Source organism: Ictidomys tridecemlineatus, chromosome 4, assembly GCF_052094955.1.
Source record: "Ictidomys tridecemlineatus isolate mIctTri1 chromosome 4, mIctTri1.hap1, whole genome shotgun sequence".
NCBI classification, from domain to species: Eukaryota; Metazoa; Chordata; class Mammalia; order Rodentia; family Sciuridae; genus Ictidomys; species Ictidomys tridecemlineatus.
In genome coordinates this window covers 33395914-33417676 of record NC_135480.1, presented here as the reverse complement: position 1 = coordinate 33417676, position 21763 = coordinate 33395914, and the positions used below count along the sequence as shown (strand labels likewise).

General features: G+C 39.5%; 1 protein-coding gene across 2 annotated transcripts in view; it reads right to left on the bottom strand.

Annotated features, from left to right (window-relative positions):
• Positions 1-7579: 7579 nt before the first annotated feature.
• Positions 7580-21763, bottom strand: part of Dcdc1 (doublecortin domain containing 1) — a 485491-nt gene continuing 471307 nt past the window's right edge. For both annotated transcript variants that reach the window (XM_040284557.2, XM_078046288.1), the window contains 2 exons: positions 21202-21311; positions 7580-8771 (listed from right to left, as the gene is read on the bottom strand). In XM_040284557.2, coding sequence (XP_040140491.2) covers positions 8739-8771; positions 21202-21311 — 143 coding nt within the window. In that variant the 3' untranslated portion in view covers positions 7580-8738. The remainder of the gene's footprint in view (positions 8772-21201; positions 21312-21763) is intronic.

The window sequence follows — 21763 nt, the reverse complement described above, 5'->3', positions numbered from 1 at the left end:
CCTTCTGTGGCTCTTTCTTCTTCTTGTTCCTTTGTACAGTTAAGTTTGGGGCATGGATATTGAGTCTGACTAAGAGGGAATGATCTGCTCTCCTGAGACTTTGAAGGTTGGACTAGTGACCTAGGACCAAAGGGAATGGTGGGAAGTCATTCACCTGCTCAGCTGCCTTGAGTTCTGAAGAGTTCTTTTGGTATCTCCAGCCTTCTGTGGCTCTGCTCCCTGCCTTCTGCTTCTTGGGCTGCTTATCTATAACCAAGGCTCAGCTTCAATCCTTTGAGGCTTCTGTTATCCTTCATGGGATCTTCTGGTCATCAAGCATAGATTTCTGTTGCTTGTGACCAAGAACTCTAAGTGAAACATGAGTATTAATGTCGAAAATGGTAAGCATCTATTAATGCTATAAACAACTTGTCAGTCATAAAATCTTCACTACTAGAGGTTAAACTCTTCCCATACGGGATTATGTATTATTTCTTAGTTGCACTTCTATTCCTAAAATTACAAAATTATGATGTTGCTTTGACATTCATGGAGCACTGACTGATGAGTGTTGGGCTAAGTGCTGTATGTATATCACATCATTTAATTTTCACAAAATTCATCTGAAATATATACTAATATAATACTCATTTTATAGAATAGAAAAATAAAGCTGAGGATAATTTACTCAAGATAAGTTAGAGAGTGACAGAGCCAACATTTAAAACTAAGACTGAGTCATTCCAAATTCTATGTTCATATCTACTCTGCTATTCTTCCTCTCTTCAGACTTATACGTTGTGAACAATTTTTTTAATGTTTACTCAAATAATGAAATAGTCGCACCAAATTAAATAATGAGAAGTTGAACAAAACACCTATGCATTCACAAATTATGAAATTACTTTATGAGAAAAACTTAAATTCAGCTTCTTTACGGAATGTGTTACATTTGATATTTATGTGTCATTATCAGGGCTCCATGTGTCCCCCTGTTTTGGGTGCATAGCACATGGTTGCAGATGTGATATCTCGGTCAGTTCATTCCTGCTTGTTAAATATCCACGGAACTAAGTACTCTGCAAGTTCCCAGCAAGTTCATTGTTTAACCTGAAAATACCTACCACATCTGTCATCAACACTCAAATCGCCTGAGGAATTTTTCGTTTCCACTCCATTTTCCAAACTCTTTCTAGCATTTACCTCCCACATCTGGAATCAATCCTGACCAGGAGCAAAATACTGAATGGTCAGGCTCCTCCCAGAGCAACCTTCCTCCCAAGGAAAGAAAAGAATGCATCCTATATGAATTAGCCATTCTCTTCTAGAAGAAAACAGTGCACCGGCAGCTTTTGCATTGCAATTTGATGATGTATCCCTTTTGCCTTAACTTTTTTGAGTAAAATTTTTAACATTTTCAGTTATGACCATCTAAACGACACACATATATTTAAATTAGATTTATTCGTGCTGCCCGTTGTGAGAATCCTTTAAATACACTCTAGCTCATTGCCATTTTACCCCTCCAAGGAGAAAAGGTTTTAGATATTGTCTTAGCAAACACTGATGATTTTCAAATTTCCCTTTCCCCCAACTCCATACCCACTCTATGGAGAAAAGAGAGTATCAGTTTGTCAGTTTTTATAATGAACTCAATTATAAGTGTGACTTAAACATTTTATTTTATGTGTTTTGTGTGTGTGTGTTTCCCCCTCCCACCCCACCCCCAAATAGTGTGGGGACTAACTTCTAGAGTTGCTTTCAGGGGAAACTTCCAGGTCCTTGTGATGGAAAGATAGTTAATTCAGACATTCAGACTAATTTTCCTTTTCAGTGGGGACAGCCTGGAGAGGAAACAGTGATCTCAGTATATTAAACCCACATGTCTTTCTTGAGAATATCTTCAGGGGAAAAAAAAAAATCCCCTCCTAAAAAACAAATGGCAATGAAAGCTGCTTTCTGACAGCCCCAAGGAAAATTTGTATGTGAATTTGAAAAAAGTCAATCTCTTAATTAAATAGACTGCATCATTTAAGTCATATGGCAACTCTGTCCTTAATTTAAACTCATTGAAAGTTGCTTTTATTTTCAGTTTAAGAGGAATTACCACAAAAATCAGAGATGCCCAATAATTCCCAAGATATAACTCTTAGCACCTACTGGAAATTATCTATTCAATGAAGTGAACTATTACTACGGATCATAGAAAGTTGCAAAATACGAAAGAGAAGAGTCCGTGACTTAAGATAGTGAATCTAGGCATTTTGTTCTGCTCTCTTGATGGTGAGTAATTGAATCATCAAAATGTTTTTAATCACACTAAACTGTAAACAATTTTGGTGTCTCCCTTGTGCCAGGCATCCTACGTGTGGTGGTCGGCTGTGCTCCTGGTGCATGAACATGCGCCAGGCACAGAAGGTTGTAAATGAACCTCTGGACCCCATTCTGTGCTTTTCTTATACAACTGGGCAATGCAGTGGTGAAACCCCTGAGAAAGCAAATCAAACCTCAGTATTGAGGGGATGAAAACAATGTGAACAGTAAGCTCTTTGAAAAGAGAGCCTCCTCCCTGTGGTAGTAAGGGGGAAGGGGACCCGCACAGGGAGCCCAGCAAGCAGAGAAGGCAGGCCCATGGGAGTGTGATATTACACAGGAGTATAATGGGGTTGACTGCATACTTGTCTAATTACTGAAGCTATTAAAATCTCTATAATTTAGATTCAAGGGGGAAAATCCTATATAAATGCACACATATGCTCCTGATTGGATTTTATGAACCCATTCTTCTGGATTCTGAAAGGACATTGCCCTGCTGTGTACATGTGGCTGCTAAACCTGAGTGACCTTTCCCCCTGGTCCTGCCATGGCCCCCTGTCTGGTGTACTCTGTTACTGTAATAAGCAGTTAGGTCAGATAAGGTGATGGTTGATGGGATCCTCTGTGTTGGAGCCGAATTATAATGCCCCAGTCAAAGGATTTAATCTAAACCAAATGTTTTTGTATTCAAAAAAACGCCAGGATCAGAGAAAATAGAAGTTTTACATTTGTTCAAGTTCAAACAGAGAGCAGAGAGAGATTCCAGAAGCTCCGAGAGTGGTAGGGGGGAAATGTTGTTTCTTTCGAGTTCAATCAAAGAAACAAGTAGAGTGTATTTTTATTCACCTTCTCCTTTTTAACCACAGAGTTAATCTTGCTAATGCTAAATTGAACTGGATATAACAAGTACTGCTCAATAAATAAATACTTCAGGTAGGAATGAATGGACAATGGTTCACAAAGGGGTTTACTGTTTGTGTTTTAGCACTGGGCTTTACTCTGCCTCTTCAGTCATGAGATTTACGGCAAGTTACTTATGCAAGTGCCTCAGTTTCCAGACCTGCAAAATGGAGCTAATAATAGTTAGGAGGGTTCAACAGATCTGTGCACCAAAAGAACAAACTTAGTGCCTGCTATGTAGCTGGTCCCTTCCTAGCTCATCTTCATTGGTTCTAACATCTCTGATCCTACCTACTGGACAATGCTTCCCTTCCTGACAACCCTGGTGGTGATGGCAGAAGTGACAGCAGAGATGACGATGATCGGTGGAAGTGCTAAGAGAGATAAAATAAACTCAGTTACATTTGTAGATATAAAATAATGGCTGTGTATTAAATAAAGTAAGAAAGTGGTTTATTCCAAGCCAAATATGAATGGCTATGGCCCAGGTTTATTCCAAGCCAAATATGAATGGCCATGGCCCAGGACTCACTTCCCAGAAGGAGACATCCTGTGGTGGAAGAGGTTACTGGAACTCCTGCAGCCACCGACCAAAAAAAGTCATAAATCAATACATTTGATAAATACATTGTTAGGGAAATTAGTTAGGCTACAGAAGAGTGGGGAAATCTTTTCTTTGGGTTTCAGGTGTTTTCTCACAGTATTCTTAGCTTTAGGGTTGGTGGAGGGTGGAAATCTGCTAAACTTAGAATACATTCCAAGGGTTTTGCCTAATAGTGCAAGGCTATTAGATCAGATACGAAGATTGAAAGTGAATGGTTATTAAAAGGCTTAAGATAGACCAAGATATTTTTGGCCTTTTGTTTGTTTGTTTGTTTTTTGTACTGGAGATTGAACCCAGAGACTCTTTGCCACTGAGCTGCATCCTCAACCCCTTTTATTTTTTAGTTTGATACAGGGTCTCACTAAGTTACTTAGGGCCTCACTAAGTTGCTGAGGTTAGCTTTGAACTTGCAATCCTCCTGCCTTGTCCTCCAAGACACTGGGATTACAGTTGTGCATCAACATTCTTATCTCTCCACAATCACAGTGTTCTACTCAGCCAAGTTCAGTCTGTATGATCTCTCAGAGAACTTTAGTTCAACACTTTTGGAGACATCTCAATATTTGTTACACTTTGTCTTTGTCACAAGCCAAAAAGACAGCTACCGATTGAGAGTCTTTCTAAGTCACAGATTATTTGCCAGTGTATATTTAGGACACAGATAGGACAGGCTAGCTTCCCAAGGTCACACAGTTCGATGAGTATAGCAGAGATAATTCCTTATTTATTAACTCCAACTCTATGGCCATTTTCTCCAAAATACATTGTCAGGGAACTAACAGTGCTTCCAAAGAGGCAAGTTATGCTACTGTCTGGTTTGCCACCACAGCCAAGCACACAGAGCACTGCCGCACTTCACAGGAATTCCCCAAGTTTGCTACATGAACAAACGATGCCACTTTCCTCTGGGCTCCGGGTAATCCATGAAACTGAAAATTGGGGACAGAAAAAGAAAGATATATGGAGTCTCAAAAATGCTCATAAGACATTAGAATACAGGAAATGCCCATGAGCCACTGGAATGTAAAACCAGCTATTTCTGAGTAACCCAGCCCTTGTCCTGGGGCCTTTGTACTTGGTGGGGTCCCTGCCTGCAAAAGGTGGCATTTGTCCATGTGAGGGCGCTGCACAACTGCAGGGCCAAAATTGTCACTGCCTGACTTCATCTCTAGTCCAGCCCCTAGCTACTGTCCCTCCATAAATGCAGTGCCCTGGCCACTGTGTCCATGCTTCTCGCTCTCAAAATGGCCCACACTCTCCCTTGAATGTGTGTTTACATTCTCTTTTCAATGTGTTTCTGCTTTCCTAAGTAAATCGGAGCCTCTAACTGACTTGTCCTTAAATTAATTTATACAATGGTTGTGAAGAACCCCATTGGTCCTGAGTTGAGGTCCTCACACCATCGCCAGTGACACTGCTTCTCAAATTCTTGAGGAAACCACAGTCTTATAAACATATTCTATTGGCATCTAATACACACACACACACACACACACACACACACACACACACATACATATATGGGGTAATGTGTGTGTGTGTGTGTGTGTGTGTGTGTAGTACAATGTCCACTTTTCCCCTTCCTTGTCAATAATCAGAAGGCCCCCTTTTCCCTAACTAAAGTGAGAATCCTATAACTTCCCCACCAGCCCCAAGGAAGCTCTGAGAAGTCTTAGGTTGTACACATAAGAAAACTCATAGTTTGATGCATGAAAGCCTAGGGTAGGCTGAATCCTCACTTCTCCTACCTGAACACACTCCTTCTTTTCAGCGTGAAAATTCTTATAAACAATAAAATTCCTTAATTTGAATTCTGTCTCTGATCTCTATTGGCCACTACAATAAGACAACAGTACTTCTTTTGTATCAGCTTGAGACCTGAAGGAGACAGACAGATCATGCCACCCCAAAATATGCCTCTAGGCAAAGAGTTATTTGGAGCTGATCATTTTGAGAAACTGCAGATGCAGGGGAACTTCTGAAAACAGGGCAGAATTTATCCTTTTATAAGGGAAATTTGTGTCTATAAAGGAAACCTCTATTTGTAAGGGTATTTCCCTCTTTGTATCAGGAGGAGACTATGATTGTAAATCACCAGGGATCAGCAATGGAGAAGTCATGATTTAAACTCACAAACCACCCCTACCTGAGTTGGCCATGCTTTTCCTGGTCTTCTCCTTTTTTTTGCTTAATCACTGAGTTACATCCTCAGCCCTTTTTAGTTTTTGAGACAGGGTCTCACTAAGTTGCTTAGGGCTTGCTAAATTGCTGAGACTGGCCTTGAACTTGTGGTCCTCCTGCCTCAGCTTTCTGAGCTGCTGGGATTACAGGAGTGTGTCATTGCACCCAACTATTTTCACTTACATCTTTCTTTCTTTATTTCAGTTGAAGATGAGATTTAAGCCTGAAATCTAGGCCACCTCTTGAAGCATTACTCATTTCTTGGTTGTCTCTCATGTATACATGAGGAATACATGCAAATAAGCTTCTGTTTCTCAGTCTGCTTTTTGTTGCATGTATCTAACCCAGAGGATGGAAAGAAAAATTTTTTTTGTCCTCCTACAGTACATATGCCTACTTCCTTTCGAAGGAAGGAAGGAAGGAAGGAAGGAAGGAAGGAAGGAAGGAGCCAGTTGCAGTGACACATGCCTGTCATCCCAGCTGCTCAGGAGGCTGAAGTGGGAAGATCACAAATTTAAGTCCAGCTTGGGCAACTTAGTAAGACAGTTTCTCAAAACAAAATCAAAGGAGATGGGGATGTAGCTCTGTGGTAGAACACTTACCTAGTATGTGTGAGCTCCTGGGTATGATCCTCAATACCACAAAGAAAAAGGAAATGTGTTTTTCCATGCTTTATCTCATCTGATGCTCAAAACAACTCTTGGGGGCTGAAAGGAAACATTACTATTCTCATTTCATAGATGAGAAAATAGGTATGGCTCATGGGTACTAAAAAGCACAGCAAGAGTTGAAATGTAGCTCTTCATTTGATAGTTAAAAAAAATTTAATGAGCACCTACTGTGTTCCAGGCACCTTGCTGGGCTCTGGGAACAAAGCAGAGAATAGACAGAGCAGCCTTGCAGGCCATCTTCTGGATCCTAGTCTAGTGCTCTTAACTAATATGAGAACTCTATCCAGTGACAGTGGCATTAACTCATCATCCAATACATTTTTTTTCATATAAAAATTTAATGGTTTTTAGAGGTTTCTAAAGAATGCCTTAAAAGGAGTTGGAAGGCACTTTGTACATGATTTTTGACTAAGAGTACAATAAACTTTAACCAAATTAGCTGAATTACAATTGTAACATGACTTGGAACAAAATGATCAAAAAGTCATCCAAATGTCTGCTGATACTACCATCTTGGATAAAAGATAAGTGTGCTAAAAGAGCAGGAGTGGAGTTAGCTGGATTCCAACTCAAGAGGCCCATCTTTCTATAGTGAGATAGCTATGATTTCCATGCAGCCTCCATGCCGACTCCGATGTCTTCATCCAGTCTTCCCTGAGCTACAGTGTCCAACTGCCAGGCCTGTGGGGTTCCCTACTGTTCTCCTCACAGACAAAAGGAAAACAGCATGTATTCCTTCTGCCTCTAAGAGTATGAGTAAAATGGCTTTGTGATGGTGAGAAATGTCAACTTAATTAGCATTTTTCCTTCCAGGTAATGAGGGTTTTCTCCAAAGAGTGTCCCAAATTAACAACACTGTTGGAGGAAGTTTGTATTTCTCTTTCTCTTTCCATTTAAGATTCCTAGATAAAAAAAAAATATGCCCAAAGATAATAAGAAACTTTCATGATTTATTGTTTTTCAACATAACAAAATAACAGATTACAACAGCCAAAGAATCTGCTTTATCCAAATGTGTATTTTGATGTTGTCCATTTGAGAGGCTTGGATCTTATGTCCTTCAAACATTTTTTAAGATTATGGAAATAAAAATATATTTTTAAAATATGAAGACTTCTTTATTTGGAAATTTTACTGACATTTTTCAGGTAACTTCTATGAGCTCCATGAAATGGTGTTCGAAAACAACAAGAGTTTGTGGAAGGTACATTTTGTGAGAATGTGGTTTTCCAAAAGATTCTCAAAAGAAGGTATCAATCAAAACAATTTGAGAACTGCTTCATAATAATCTGCTGATGTTTTAAATGCTGTCAACTCATTTAAAAGTAATTCCACATAATTTTGTATGTTTTTTCAAACTAGGTGTTTAAAACCAAAATATAGAGTCATCAGATAGATTTTAAGAATATAAGATGCCTAATCTATGCCATGACATATATTTCATTTGCACAAAGCAGAAAGGATTATTCAGCTCTAACTTCACTTAACTCATCTCTGAGGACTGCAGTTCCTCCTGAGCAGCTGGAGGAAGGGAATTCTCCAAAGCAGGCCTTCCATTGCTGTTGCACTGCTGTTATTTCAGTCTGAGGCCTGCATGAGGGTCGAAGATGACAACCTTTGTCTTTCCATCATGCTGCTATGGAGTGGGAACTCAGGGCTTTGTCAAGGAGGACTTGTGGGTAGAACCCTGTCCTGAATAAATAAAGCCCAGAATCTCTGCTCTCTAGGGGACACAAAAGACTTACTTGACATATATACAATTTATTCATTTTTTAAAAAATAGGCTACTCTATGGATGAAAAACACTAAACAATATATATAGGATTTCTCTATTAACACAGTCTCTAAGGCTAACACTGGTTCTAATTATCATATGTCTTCCTACGAATTAAAGGATCTATTGTGGCGGATTTGCCAATGTTGGTAATTCTTCAAATATATGCCCATGAAAAATCCAGTTATTTTGTAGGTAGATTTTAGGATTACATTTTAACAATAATCTATGAAGTTTTCATTTTTAGAAGTGAATTTGCCTAATTTCAGAGAGTCTCCACAATCTAAATAACTGGCCTTTTTGTCACAGTCTTCTATTTACAGGTATGTGATGAAAGTTTTCTTTCCTGTAAGGTAGAGAGAGAAAAAAAATTGTATTTATGTACACACACAAACATGCACATACCTATATACATGTATTTATATATACACACACATATATATATATGAAGTTCAGTAGATGCTCCTATTTAAAACAATATCAGAATAGGTGCATGAAAGCTTGATAAGGTTTGTAAAATTTATAGAAGCGCCCTGCTCTTCAAGCCTGATGTGAGTTATGAAATCTAATTTTGTTTTCATAGCTCTGTGATAAAATTTTATCAATGTTATAAAAGGGGTCTTTACTAAGACTGACCGGAAATCTGAACTATCTGGCCAGGCAATAAAAACACATTCCTTTGCTGCAAAGTGTCAGACAAGCAAGGTTTAACTGAAATTGATCGATAAGTCTTCCTTTTACAGTTGAGTGCATTCACTTTGCCTCATAGGATAATAGTTTTCTTTTTAATGGTTTTTCCATTAATATCAGACTTCAGTGTTAGTAAGGAACAAGAAAGACATAAAAGAGAGAGGGAGAGAGAGACATGCCATCAGGAAAGAATGTTGTGATCTTTAATGGCAGGGCACTTGTGCTCAGACAAAGTGCTTGTGAGGGTGAGATATGGAATTTCTGTTACTCCCTGTGTCCCCTGAAAACTCACATGCTGAAGTCCTAATCTCAGCACCTCAGAATGTGATCTTATTTGGAAATAGAATCATTGCAGATGTAATTAGTTGAGGTCACACTAGAGTGGAGTGGGCTTCTAATCCAATATGACCAGTGTCCTGATAAAAATGAGAAAATCTGGACAGAGGCACACAGGGAGAATGCCAAATTAAGATGAAAACAGAGATCAGGGTGATGTTTCTACAAGCCAAGAAATATCAAAGATTGACGGCCATTTTAGTCTGTTCAGGCTGCTAAATAAAATATCTTAGACTGGGTGGCTTATAATCAACAGAAACTTAGTTTCCCACAATTCTGGGAACTGGGAAGTCCATAATCAAGGTGCCGACAGATTCTGTGTCTGGTAAGGGCCTGCTTCCTAATTCACAAATGGTGGCTTGCTACGTCTTCATGTCGTGGAAGGGCAATGGCACTCTCTGGGGCCTCTTTTATGAGGACACTAACCTTCTTTGTAAGAGCTCTGCCCTCATGATATAAACCACCTCCCAAAGGCCCACCTCCTGATACTACCATCACATTTGGTGATTTTGTTTCAACATATGAACTCGGGGGAGGGACACAAACATCCAGACCGTAGTGCCAGCCACCCATCAGTAGCTAGGGAGTGGCACAGGACAGATTCTTCTTCATAGCACTCACAAGAAACCAACCCTGCTGATACCTTGCCCTTGAACTTCTGGTCTCCAGAACTGTGAGATAATACATTTCTGCTTTTTAAGCCATCAATTTTATGGTACTTTGTTATAGTAGTTGCTATGGTCTGACTGTGTCCTCTGAAATTCATGTGTTGGACACAATTCACGGTAGTGTTAATAGGGGGGATTTTGGGGAGGTGTTTAGGTCATGAGCTTCTACCTTCATAAATGTTTTAAAGCTGCTATAAAAAGGGCTTGTGTGAGGGGAGTTGCATTCTCTGCCCTTCCGCATTTCACCATGTCAGGGCAGAGTAAAAAAGGCCCCTACCAGATACTGGTGCCTTGATCTTGATCTTGTACTTTCCTGCCTCCAAAATGGAGAGAAATAAACTTCTGTTCTTTATATTTAGCCTCCAGTACTCTGTTCTAGCAGTTCAAAACTGACAAACACAGCAACCCTAGGAAACAAATGCATGGATAAATACAGCATGGGGGTTGGGAAGTGAGACCCCTGCTCGTTTATTATGTTCTGATGAGAGGATTTCCCTCATGCTCAGAGTAGGTGCTGCCCATCTTGGACTGGGCATCAAAGTATATAGCATACCTTGCCAAATTTATTTGTCATCAAGGAAACTATCCAAGTAGGCAGCAACTACACCATAAAATATGTCCATAAAGGCATCCAGTGAACATACAAATTACCAATAATAATATTTGACATTTCTATAGCGTTAAAAACAAAAATGGTTGGTATAATGAAAAAAGGACAGGCTTTAGGGTTAGGCTGGGTATAAATACCAGCTCTGCAACTTATTGGCTATGGCTCTGTGCAAGATAATTCACTCCTCCAAAGCTCAGCTTCTACTTCATAGCATGGTTGTGAATGAGACAACAATATAAAAGGTCCAGCTTAGTTCCTGCCTGCACAGGTAGACATTCTAGATGTGTGAGTGCCCTTCTTCTTCCATTTTGGTGATCTCCTTTGACTTTTCTACCAAGAGACTTTCTCAAGAGTCCAAGAGGCAAGGGTCAAGGCAAACCTTTAATTCCAAGTTCAGGGATCTTTCTTTTTTCTTTTTTTCTTTCTTTCTTTCTTTTCTTTTTCTTTTTTTTTTTTTGGTTGTAGATGGACACAATACCTTTATTTTATTTATTTTTATGTGGTACTAAGAATCAACCCAGTGCATCACATGTGCCAAGCAAGTGCTCCACCACTGAGCCATAACCCCAGCCCCCAAGTTCAGGGATCTTTCTATCAGAGGAGTCACTTCAAGTTCTTGACTATCCCAAAGCTATGCCATGACTTCAGTAGGTTCCTCTGTTGAGATTCAGAATAGAGATGGCCCTAAAAGCAGATTGTAGTGAACATCTGTAGGAGGAGATGGACTTCAGGAACTAGCTGGGATCCTGGCTACATCATTTTTGTTGCCCAATCGTATCTCACCACTGAGATATGAATCAGAATCAAACTTCCAAAGTTGTATTTAAGAGATTCATAATCTGTCCTTCTCAGTTTCTCAAAGTGACAGCAGCAGGAGCTCAGACTAGTTAGTATCCCTCAGCTAGTTAGCATCAAGTTGGTCTCATGAACCCCAGTACAATGTATCTTCCATTCAGTGAAGTGTCCCAAGTAACCGTGATGTCAGCTCAGGAATGGAAGCACCAGAATAGATCCAAGTACATGTAAAATATTCTGAGAATTAGCCTTTGCCACTGAAGAGAAATGTGGCTTCAGTGGATTCAAGGTCCTTCTTAAGTCTGTAATTCTTAGACCAAGACAAAGTGAGGGTGAATTTCAAGATGGAAAGTGACTGAAATTTAGTAAAGAGGTGGGGGCACATCAGTACTTTTGCATATTTGCTCTTCTGGGGGGGGTAGATTTTGCTCATCTGGGCTCCCTGCATGCAGCAGCTCCTGAAGGAGCAAGTGGCAGTTTCAGAGCAGATCAAGGGTGCGAGGAGCAGTGACTCCTGTTTGGAAATCTCCCCAATTGGCTAACTCCCATTTACATGCTGTTTCTGGCAGGAGATCAGTCTGGGTCACCTCATCGCCAATGAGTAAATATGCTGAAAAATTATTACTATTTCAGACAAATGTTGAACTGTTCTCAGATTATCTATGACACCACAGGCCAAAGTCACAGCCATCTAACCTGGGAGTGAGTTTACTTTACCTTGTGATTTATGGAATGAGAATTCTGGGTGCTCTGTGGGACTAATTTAATACGAAACATTCAGATGTCTGTCGTATAATGCCATTCATCTTTCCTTAGCCTGCCTGCACCAGGGGGCATGTGGTTCAGAGAGCAGCCTCTCCCGTCTCAGCCACAAATCATCATGCTTATGAAAGAGAGTGACATGTCTTCCCTTCTAAGCCAGGCTGCCTGCAGCAAGGGTCTGTCTGGGCTCTGATGGGAGAAGCATTTCCTATTCTCAGGCCTCAGGAGTGTTTTGAAAGGAACAGTAGTTGGAGAAGAGAGCCCAAGCAACTGCATTTTGGTTTGACTTGAAGGAAATTTAGTTAGTCTATACTATTTCATCGACAAGGGCAGGCTTGTTTTATGAGACAATGTGATATTCTATAGATTGATAAAATAATGCATGTGAGAAGCAAGTTTTGCAGAAAGAAAAATTCTGATTCAATATATTATTGACATTAAAACCCAGATACTTCAGTGCATGCTAAAACAAAACAAAGCACTTTTAACCAGCAAGTTACCCTAAATTTCATATTCCTTTAACAAATGTTCATGAATGCCTGCTATATCATAAGGAATATTATATGGCAGGCCCTAGGAATACAAGTCTGAACAGACCTGGTCTTGCTTTCAAGGGGGTTTCAGGTCAGGGAGAGAAAGAGAGAGTCACAGTAAGTCCACCTGGGTAACTGCTACAATTCAGCTGAGAATTTGGTTCAGGGAAGACCATGGAAGAGAGTTCCCATCAGTCAGGTGTGTCGCGTGGTCAGGGAAGATTTCCTTAGAAAGTCACAGAAGAAGAATGTGCAAAGGTATGGAAATAAGAGAAGGCACACACTCGGTGGGGGAGTTTAGGAGCACAGAGCCCTGTGCACAGAAGACTGAGAACCAAGACTCCAGAGCCAGGAAAGCACCATATTCCAAAGGGCTTTGGGCAACATATGGAGGAATTTGTTCTTCATTTTCATGAAGGACAGGAAGCTACTGAGGGGTTTTAAGTAAGAGAGTGATATGATAGTATTTCCATTCTAGAAAGATCACTATGGCTACCACTTTGATAAAGAACTGGAGAGGAGAAAGGCTGGGGGCAGGATATGTGTAATGACTAGTTAGAAAACAATGACTTTATCCAAGTGAGCAATGACAATGTTTGAAGTAAGATGATGTAAGCAGGCTGAGGAAAGAGGATCACAAGTTTCAGGCCAGTCTGGGCAAATTAGCAAGACCCCGTCTTAAAATAAAAATAAAAATAAAAGTAGCTGGGAATGTAGCTCAGTGATAAAGCACCCCTGGGCTCAATCCCCAGTATTTGGGAGAAAAAAAAGTAAGTAAACAACTTCAAAGTTGTTTCCCATTTTATTCATAGTAACAGTTGCAAGTTGGTGCAGATGAAAATTGATCTCTGTTGTGAGTCACTTTATGAATGAGCCAGAGGACCCAGAGTGTGGCATCCTGGTGACACTGTCAAGTGCTGCCTCAGCAGTTGGCCCTAAGCCTCTTGAACACATAGCTTTACTAATGTGTACAGATGTGGCTCGTATCAACATTTTCATGAAAACAGGGCAATATCTAACAGAAAATACCTCTCCATGGATGTCCTGAAGTATAATGAGAATTTACGACTCAAACACAGCAGATAACTATTGAGGCCAGTTAGTGGAACTCACATTTCAACATTGGGAAAGTTGTTAAACTAGGATGGCCTCTGAGAGCAGGGGTAGGAGGACAGATGGCAATAAAAATAAAATCCATAATGGCATATATCCTATCAAAATGACTACATTAAATAAGAGGCAAGGACAGGTCTGATTTAAAGGGAAAAAAGGATTTACATTCAGAATTGATCTGGCAAAATTGTCTGGGTGCCAATTCAAAAGTGTCCTGAGTTTTGTTAGGCTTTCTCTGCAATTTCTCAGATAGACTCTCTTATATTCAGAAGGGTTACTTATGAATCCAATAGGTATCCATCCTGATATTGTAATCAAACTCACAGATTCTAACCTCAGGTTCATGTTGGCTGTATTTAGTTCACCTCACCAACGCCTGTTTTGACAGTGTACCCAAGGGCAAACCTCTGACAGACTGAACAGGAATAGTGACAGCCTCGTTGATTCCATTGCTAATTTCATCCATCAGTGGTGAAGGGAGAAAATAACCAGAACAATGGCAGAATTGCATGTTCTAAAATGCCATGAATCCCGAAGACCCCTCCATGTCTTTGGCTGCCTCATTAAAGAACAATCATGTTGTTGCTTACATGGGGAAGTTGTGGGTTGTATCGTGTAGCTCTGACATCCTAATCTAAAGGAAGGATTAAAAGGCAACTATTTGATGCTCTCCATTCATTCAATCTTCTATTAAAAGACACAAAGTAATTCAGTGACCCTCTACCAAAAAAGAGCCAAAATAAATATGAAGAAAAGACAGGTAACAGTGTGTAAAGCAGGAGAGCCATAAATAGGAAGGTGCCTATCTTAGCAGACAACAGAAGAGCCCATTGGAGAAATAGAAAATTTACAGAAGAAGCAAGAAGCACAGAGATGCAGGGAGGTCAAGAACAGGAAAGGCTGATTACTAGGGTGGCCTCTGGGACACAGATAGGCATGCCTCTTAAACAGAGACTTCCATAGCCAGACAGGGCGGCACACACCTTGACCCCAGGGGCTCAAGGGGCTGAGGAAGGAGGATTGCAAGTTCAAAGCCAGACTCAGCAACTAAGTGAGGCTCTAAACAATTTTATCAAGACCCTGTCTCAGAATAAAAAAATAAAAAGGGCAAAGGATGTAACTTAGTGGTAAAGTATCCTTGGGTTTAATCTCAGTGCTAAAAAATAAAAATAAATAAATAAATAAAAGACAGACTGCTATGAAGCCTGTGTGATGATGGGCTTTCCTGTGCTTCCTTCCTTCCTTGTCAATCAATCCAACAAACCTCCATCCCACCAGAGGTATATGGAATATGTGTCTGTAATTGGTAATCACAATGAGTTTAATTTAATAGAAAATGTCTAGTCCAAACTTTCATATAAGCTCCTTTTTTTTATTTGTTTGGTTTTTGTTTTTTGGTACTGGGGATTGAACCTAGGGGTGCTTAACCACAGAGCCACATCCCAGCCCTTTTTTGTTTTATTTTGAGGCAGGATCTCACCAAGGTGCTTAAGGCCTTGCTAAGTTGCTGAGGCTGGCTTTGAACTTGTGATCCTCCTGCCTCAGCCTCCAGAGCCACTGGGATTACAGAAGTGCATCACCGTGCCCAGCATATTAGTTCCCTTTATTGGATCCCCACTGTATGAATTACAAGAGCCTTCACAATCAGGCCCATCAGGCCCATGTTCCCACAGTCTAGGTCTATCCAAGCAGCTCCACCTATTGCATTCTAATGGCCTATTGCTCTCTAGTTAGACACCTACTCCATGTCTAACACCTAGAACAGTGCCTGGTGTATTTTGTTTTGTTTTGTGCACTATAATTATGCATAATAGTGGGATTCATTACACTATATCTGTACATGCACATAATTTGATGAATCTTATTTCCCACTACTTTCCTTTCCCCACTTCCCCCATCCACTTGCTCTACTGATCTCCCTATATTGTTATTTTTAAATTTTAGTTAGTGTGTTACAATTACATATATGATCAGAATTCATTTTAGTATGTTCATACCTGGACATAGCATAGTTTGTTTGATTTCACTCCCTAGTACTTCCCCATGCCGGCTCCTCTTCCCTCCCTCTTGGTCTTCTTCCTCTACTCGGTAGGTCACCCTTTTATTTTTATGAGATGCTTTTTGTTAAAAAAAAAAAAACAAAACTTTTTTCTTTCTCTAGCTTCCACATCTGAGGGAAAACATTTGACTTTTGACCTGAGTCTGAATTATTTCACTTAGCATGATATTCTCCAGTTTCATCCATTTACCAGAAAATAACATAATTTCTTTCTTCTTTATGGATGAATATAAAACTCCATTATGTATCAACACTACATTTTTCGTTACCCATTTGTTTGTTGATGGGCATTTAGTCTGGTTCCATAATATGGGCTATTGTGAATTGCACTATTGTAAACATTGGTATGCATGAATCACTATAGGATGCTGTATAGTATGTTTGATTTTAGTTCTTTTGAATAAAGAAGTAGAATAGCTGAGTAATATGGTGGTTCCATTCCTCAATCTATGACTACTTTCCAAAGTGGTTGTACCAATTTGCAGTCCGTCAATGATGTCTAAGTGTACCTTTTCTTGTATTCTCACCAGCAATTTTTATTTGTATTCTTGATGATTGCCATTCTAACTGGAGTGAACACACATATCAAGTGCCTGCCAACATGCATGCATTCTTTTCCCTTCTGGGTGTGTATGTGTGTAAACTGAACTAACATCTTGTGAATTTTCCCACTCTTAGATGAACCTGTCAGAGATGCAGGTGGCTCAAACTTCCACATTAACTAGACTTAAAGCAAACAGAACAGAAAGGTTTAGCCTGCCCCTAGTAAGGAGCTCCTTCAGTGGAGAAAGAGCAACTATGGAAAAGGGAATCCTGTCCTTGTTCCATAGCTCTCCCTCTTTGTATATATAAAAATGTGTTTAAAAATGCCAGGAAGATTCTGGTTATTTTCCTGACCTTCAAAATTACCCTGCTCCTTGATATATGTGGAATAGCACTGACATTATATCTGTGACCTTTAAAATAGCAAGATTTTCTCAACACTGAAGGCAGCTTAATTAACACAGGAAGCTTTTGAACCTCAAACACACTTGCTTAGCCTTCCCACGTCTGGGTCTAGTTTCAGCCTCCTCCAGGTGACTCAAGAACATTTCTATCATTTCTTAAAGAAACGATAATGAGAAAACAAGAGACACTTAGATTCAAGCCCTTATCCACACAGCAAATGCTTCTTTGTCTTCTTAGTGCCCACAGGGTAAAGGCATGGACAGGGAGTTCTTGAAACTGGTACTTGTCGCCTGGAACACACCCTGCTGGTAGTAAACAGCATTTTCCTTGACAGGCCCCAAACTCCTGGCAAAGTTTCTCAAACTGTGGTCACTTCTTATAGCTCAATAAAATGCAGATTCCTTGCCCTACCTGAAGCACACAGATCATACCTGTCTCTAGGATCAGGCTTGGAAATCTGCATGTTCTCAAGTTCCCTAGGTGTTTCTTGTATACGCCGAAATTTGAGAGTTGTATTAGGGAAGCATCCTTGCTGATTCACAGATTATTCCAGGAAGGATCTTTTCTATTTTAATGAAAGATGAGTTTTGAAGGTTCTTACAGGAGAAAAGCCAGAGAAGGAGAAAAGGCAGGCAGGGAGAGAGAAAAGGGAAGAAAGAGCGAAGGAACTGAAAGCCAAGATGTAGTCAAATCTTACACTTTGAGGAACACTGATCCAGCAGCCCTGGGAGATTTCCTCCTGTCTTCCATCTCACCCCAGCACAGTCCGAAGGATTATTTCAGGACAGTGTGGCTTTGGGCTTCAAAAATGTAGCTGCCAATGGTGGCAGCTCAGGTGATCTGACAGTGCTGAAATTCCTCAGCATCTGCACCTGGGCTAAAACTCCAATATCTGTTCTAAGTTCACCTCTTCTCCAGGACTGACTAACTAGGACCTAACAGGTTCAGCAGCTTGACTGAACTATCTACCCCCAAGCTGACAGTATTCTTCTGAAATCCTTCAGTTCGATATTTTGCAGACAATGAGTGATAGCACATGCAATTCAGAATCACCATTTTACTGCCCTATAAATATAATTTCCTGCCTCCTTTCTCCTCTCCTCCAACTCAGCTGCATCATGGGCATAGCACTTCCTCTCTCATATATTTCTATTTGCACATATGGTACAGTGTGACAGCCTATTGATAGTAGTTTCATATTACAGACTTGCAGAATTAGAAAATACTATAGCTGGCAGCAGGCATCCACTGAATATCCACTGTGTCAGGATGAGTCCATTTACTTTCATCAGCATTCGCCTGAGTGCTCTCTGTTGATCTTGCTTTGCAGTCACTTTGGCCACATGGCCCCAAAAGGGGCCATTTCTACAGAATTCTACTTTATTGTGTTGAGAACAAAACTGCTTCTCTTTCTTTTTATTTTCCTAGCCTTAGAGGAGCTGAGATGTGCATAGGGCCAGAAGGGAACTGGAGTCATTGGTTTAATGAAAACAACTGAGAATCACTGCTTAGTCCAATTCCATTTAATTGAGAACATTTGCATCTGATTTTGTGACAACCTAGAATAACACCGAATTGTGTGCTTTCATCACTCCCTTCAAAATGATGTTCCCCTCAAGTTGCTGCATTGGAGAATCACGAACAATGACACTCAGCACACCTGGGCTATTATTGAAGGTTAGCACACAAATGCTGCAAAAGTCACTGACCAAAATTTCTAAGTGATTCTTCGGTAAAAGGGAACAAATTAATCTTTTATTTATTTTTTATTCCTTTGTCTTTCTGATTCATAAAATAGTGTTTAGTTAATAGAAACAATAAAAATGGAAATTTGGTGTTATCATCCTAAAAAGCTACCTTTGTATTTTGAATTATTGTTGTGTCCTGGTTTGCAAAGCTGACATAAGCACTTAAAATGTTTATTTATAAATACTGTCAGTTACTCTCAAAATATTTGTCAAGCTTTTAAGCATATTTCTTTTACTTAACCTGCTTAGAAACATACAACTTTACCTCAACACTTAATCATGCTACAAAAGCTAGACGTGGGCAGAAAATTCCAGCTCTCCTGAGAACAATCATAAATGCTGGTACACTGATGATTAACATCTGGATCACCTTAAGGGTGTTTGTGAACCAGCAGGAAATAAATTTCTGGAGAAGGCTATAGACTTGGGGATGGTTACTTTAGTATTTAATAATAAATGGTTTTCAGTTGATAAAAAAATATTGAAATCTGACTTGTATATATGAGGCTGATTCAAATTTGATAAACATGTCCCCAAAGGAAATTACTGTGTTTATTAAAAGCCTAGGAGGGCTGAACAGAATTGCAATAGTCTTATCCTGTAGTCCTTGCTGGAGGTAGAGTAACTGCTCCCCAACCCACCTTCCAGCCAACCAGAGAAATGTCAATAATAAGGACAGAGTAGGATAGTTCTTAGCCTAAGTTACAAGTAGCTATGAACTGCCAAGATACCCAGGGCAAGCTGTCGTCTACAAAGTAAGTGTGGCTGCCTCGCTGGTAAGATGTGATGTGTTGATGACTGTTATATTACATCTAAAATCCCATTTACTAGTAATAGAAAAGTTCACTTAAGACTTTTGCCTCATGTCTCCTGGTGCTTGATATAGCGTCTGTGTGATATTACCAATTTTCGCTTCAGGCATACTTACATGCAACAGCAAAGACTTCACAAGAATTTGCACATTAGATTCAAGGTGAAATTATGCCATTTTCATAGCAAATCAACTTTATCTTGGCAGTAAAGTGATAGGTACTTTTGCACCTAGACAAATGTCTTTGTTTTCAAGAAATTTTGAAGAAAAAAAATAGCTGACTTTATGTGGACTATGATCAAGTCATTCTAAGGAAAGACCCAACTGGTAAGAGTCCTGTTGGCTCACTTTCTGATTGGGGCAGCTAGTTCTTGTTTCAATTTTCTGGGTACAAAGAAATAAATAAATAAAAACAAAATAAGAGTGATGTGAAATCTTTGTCTCCTGTGTGGCACAAAGCTGCTTTGGGAAACCTTCACATATCTAACATCACATAACAAAATGTTTGTAAAAGCGTAAATTGTTGTTGATGTATCATGTGAAATTTCTCCTCCATGAGCTTTCCTTCGGTGGAGTTAGAGCAGGGATTTATTCATGCAGCCCTACTGATTTGCAGACTGGGAGTAAATACCAGCCAGGCCTTTTGCAGCGATTACCAAGAGTCTCCTTCAGTAGAGGTGATATATTGCTTTCCTGTATCACATTAAAGTGGGGAACTGAGGAGTGAGCCCAGCTGAGCCATTCTGTACACACCTAGCCAGGCTGCAATTGATATTCAGGCAGAACTGTGAGTAGCTTTCAGAGGAAGACAGGGAGGAAGAGCATTTCTCTGCAAAATTCCCACCAGGAACAGTTTTCTTTCTTTTTGTCTTAATGGCTCTTTTGTCTTCTCAGGAAGAAAATAGCAGGTACTGTTCTTGTTCTGTAAGGTTGATACCCAAGACTGCTAAGAATCCCTTACATGATTGTGTGTGTGTGTGTGTGTGTGTATTCCTTTCTCTACATTTCTATAATGAAGACATAGTATATGACTTTTGATTATTGGCTATACATCAGGAAATAACCAATTTCACTCTCATGAGCAACATCTAACTGAGGCCCATAAAGGACCTGTACTGTTACTACAGGCAAAACTAAAGATAAATTGGAAGAGGAATGATCCATTCATGCCACATTTGGTAGCCACCAGCCATTTCAGTTTTATTTAATACTTGTAAGACTTTAACATGGAAGTTTTGAAAATAGAGTGACTGAGCAAGGAATTGTCAGTTGGGATTGAATTTGGGGTTAAGTGGTCAGAGTCTATTTGATTATCAAATATTATAAATATACATATATATACTCTTACATCTATGAATATTATGTATAAGTTACCAGATTCTGCTAAATTGTTTTAAAATATTAACTAGTAGTTTCCTGTTTTTTTTTTCCTCCTGGAGGAAGGTACACCTAAGATAGTTGTTTTACCAGCATTATTCTGTCTAATTTTGTTGCCTTTCCAGGAACAATTTTGAGGCATAGGCATCAAATGCCAGTTTATGTAAAATGTTGTAAATAATAACTTTTAAAAAAGACTATTTGAAATTAAAAGAGATAAATAACAATCATGTTTAACAAGCATATGAGTATCTCTACACAGATATACCAGCAAAATACAACAGAAAATATGATGGCTCTGATAGGAATTAATTATGCAGATGTACCAGTGACAGCAGCTCTGAAGATGGTAACAGGACCAGGTCTGTAGCTTGAGGGCCCAGCTGTCTTCGAATTCTGGCATAATTTGCTCTGACCTCCACCACTTGCTTTAACTCTGTTAAAAAATTATTTCGAGAGACAAGTCAATATATTTGTACAAAATAATTAAAAGTCCATAATGGTGAAAACCTTGACGATCCCTCAGAAATCCTCGGCTCCTACCTTGGACTCTCTCATTACACACTTGACCTGCTTATCACATCAGATATGTGCTAACATTCTTTGGATTTCTATAGAATGGAAGTTGTTATAGAAGGCTTCCTTCCAAGCTCTTAGTAAAGGCTGAATTGGAAGCTAACATAGGAATGCTCTAAAAATTGAACCCATTGAAAAGATGAAAGCCAAACCAGCGAAAATCATGTTCAGATTGTATAGCAAATGGCATAAAAGCACTCTTTTAATTTCACTGGGGGCTTGTGTGAAAGGAACCATTTTAATAGCATCTGGTTTGTTTTGCCAAATAAAATTCATTTTTCAAAAACCCATTGTGATTTTTTTTGATGACTG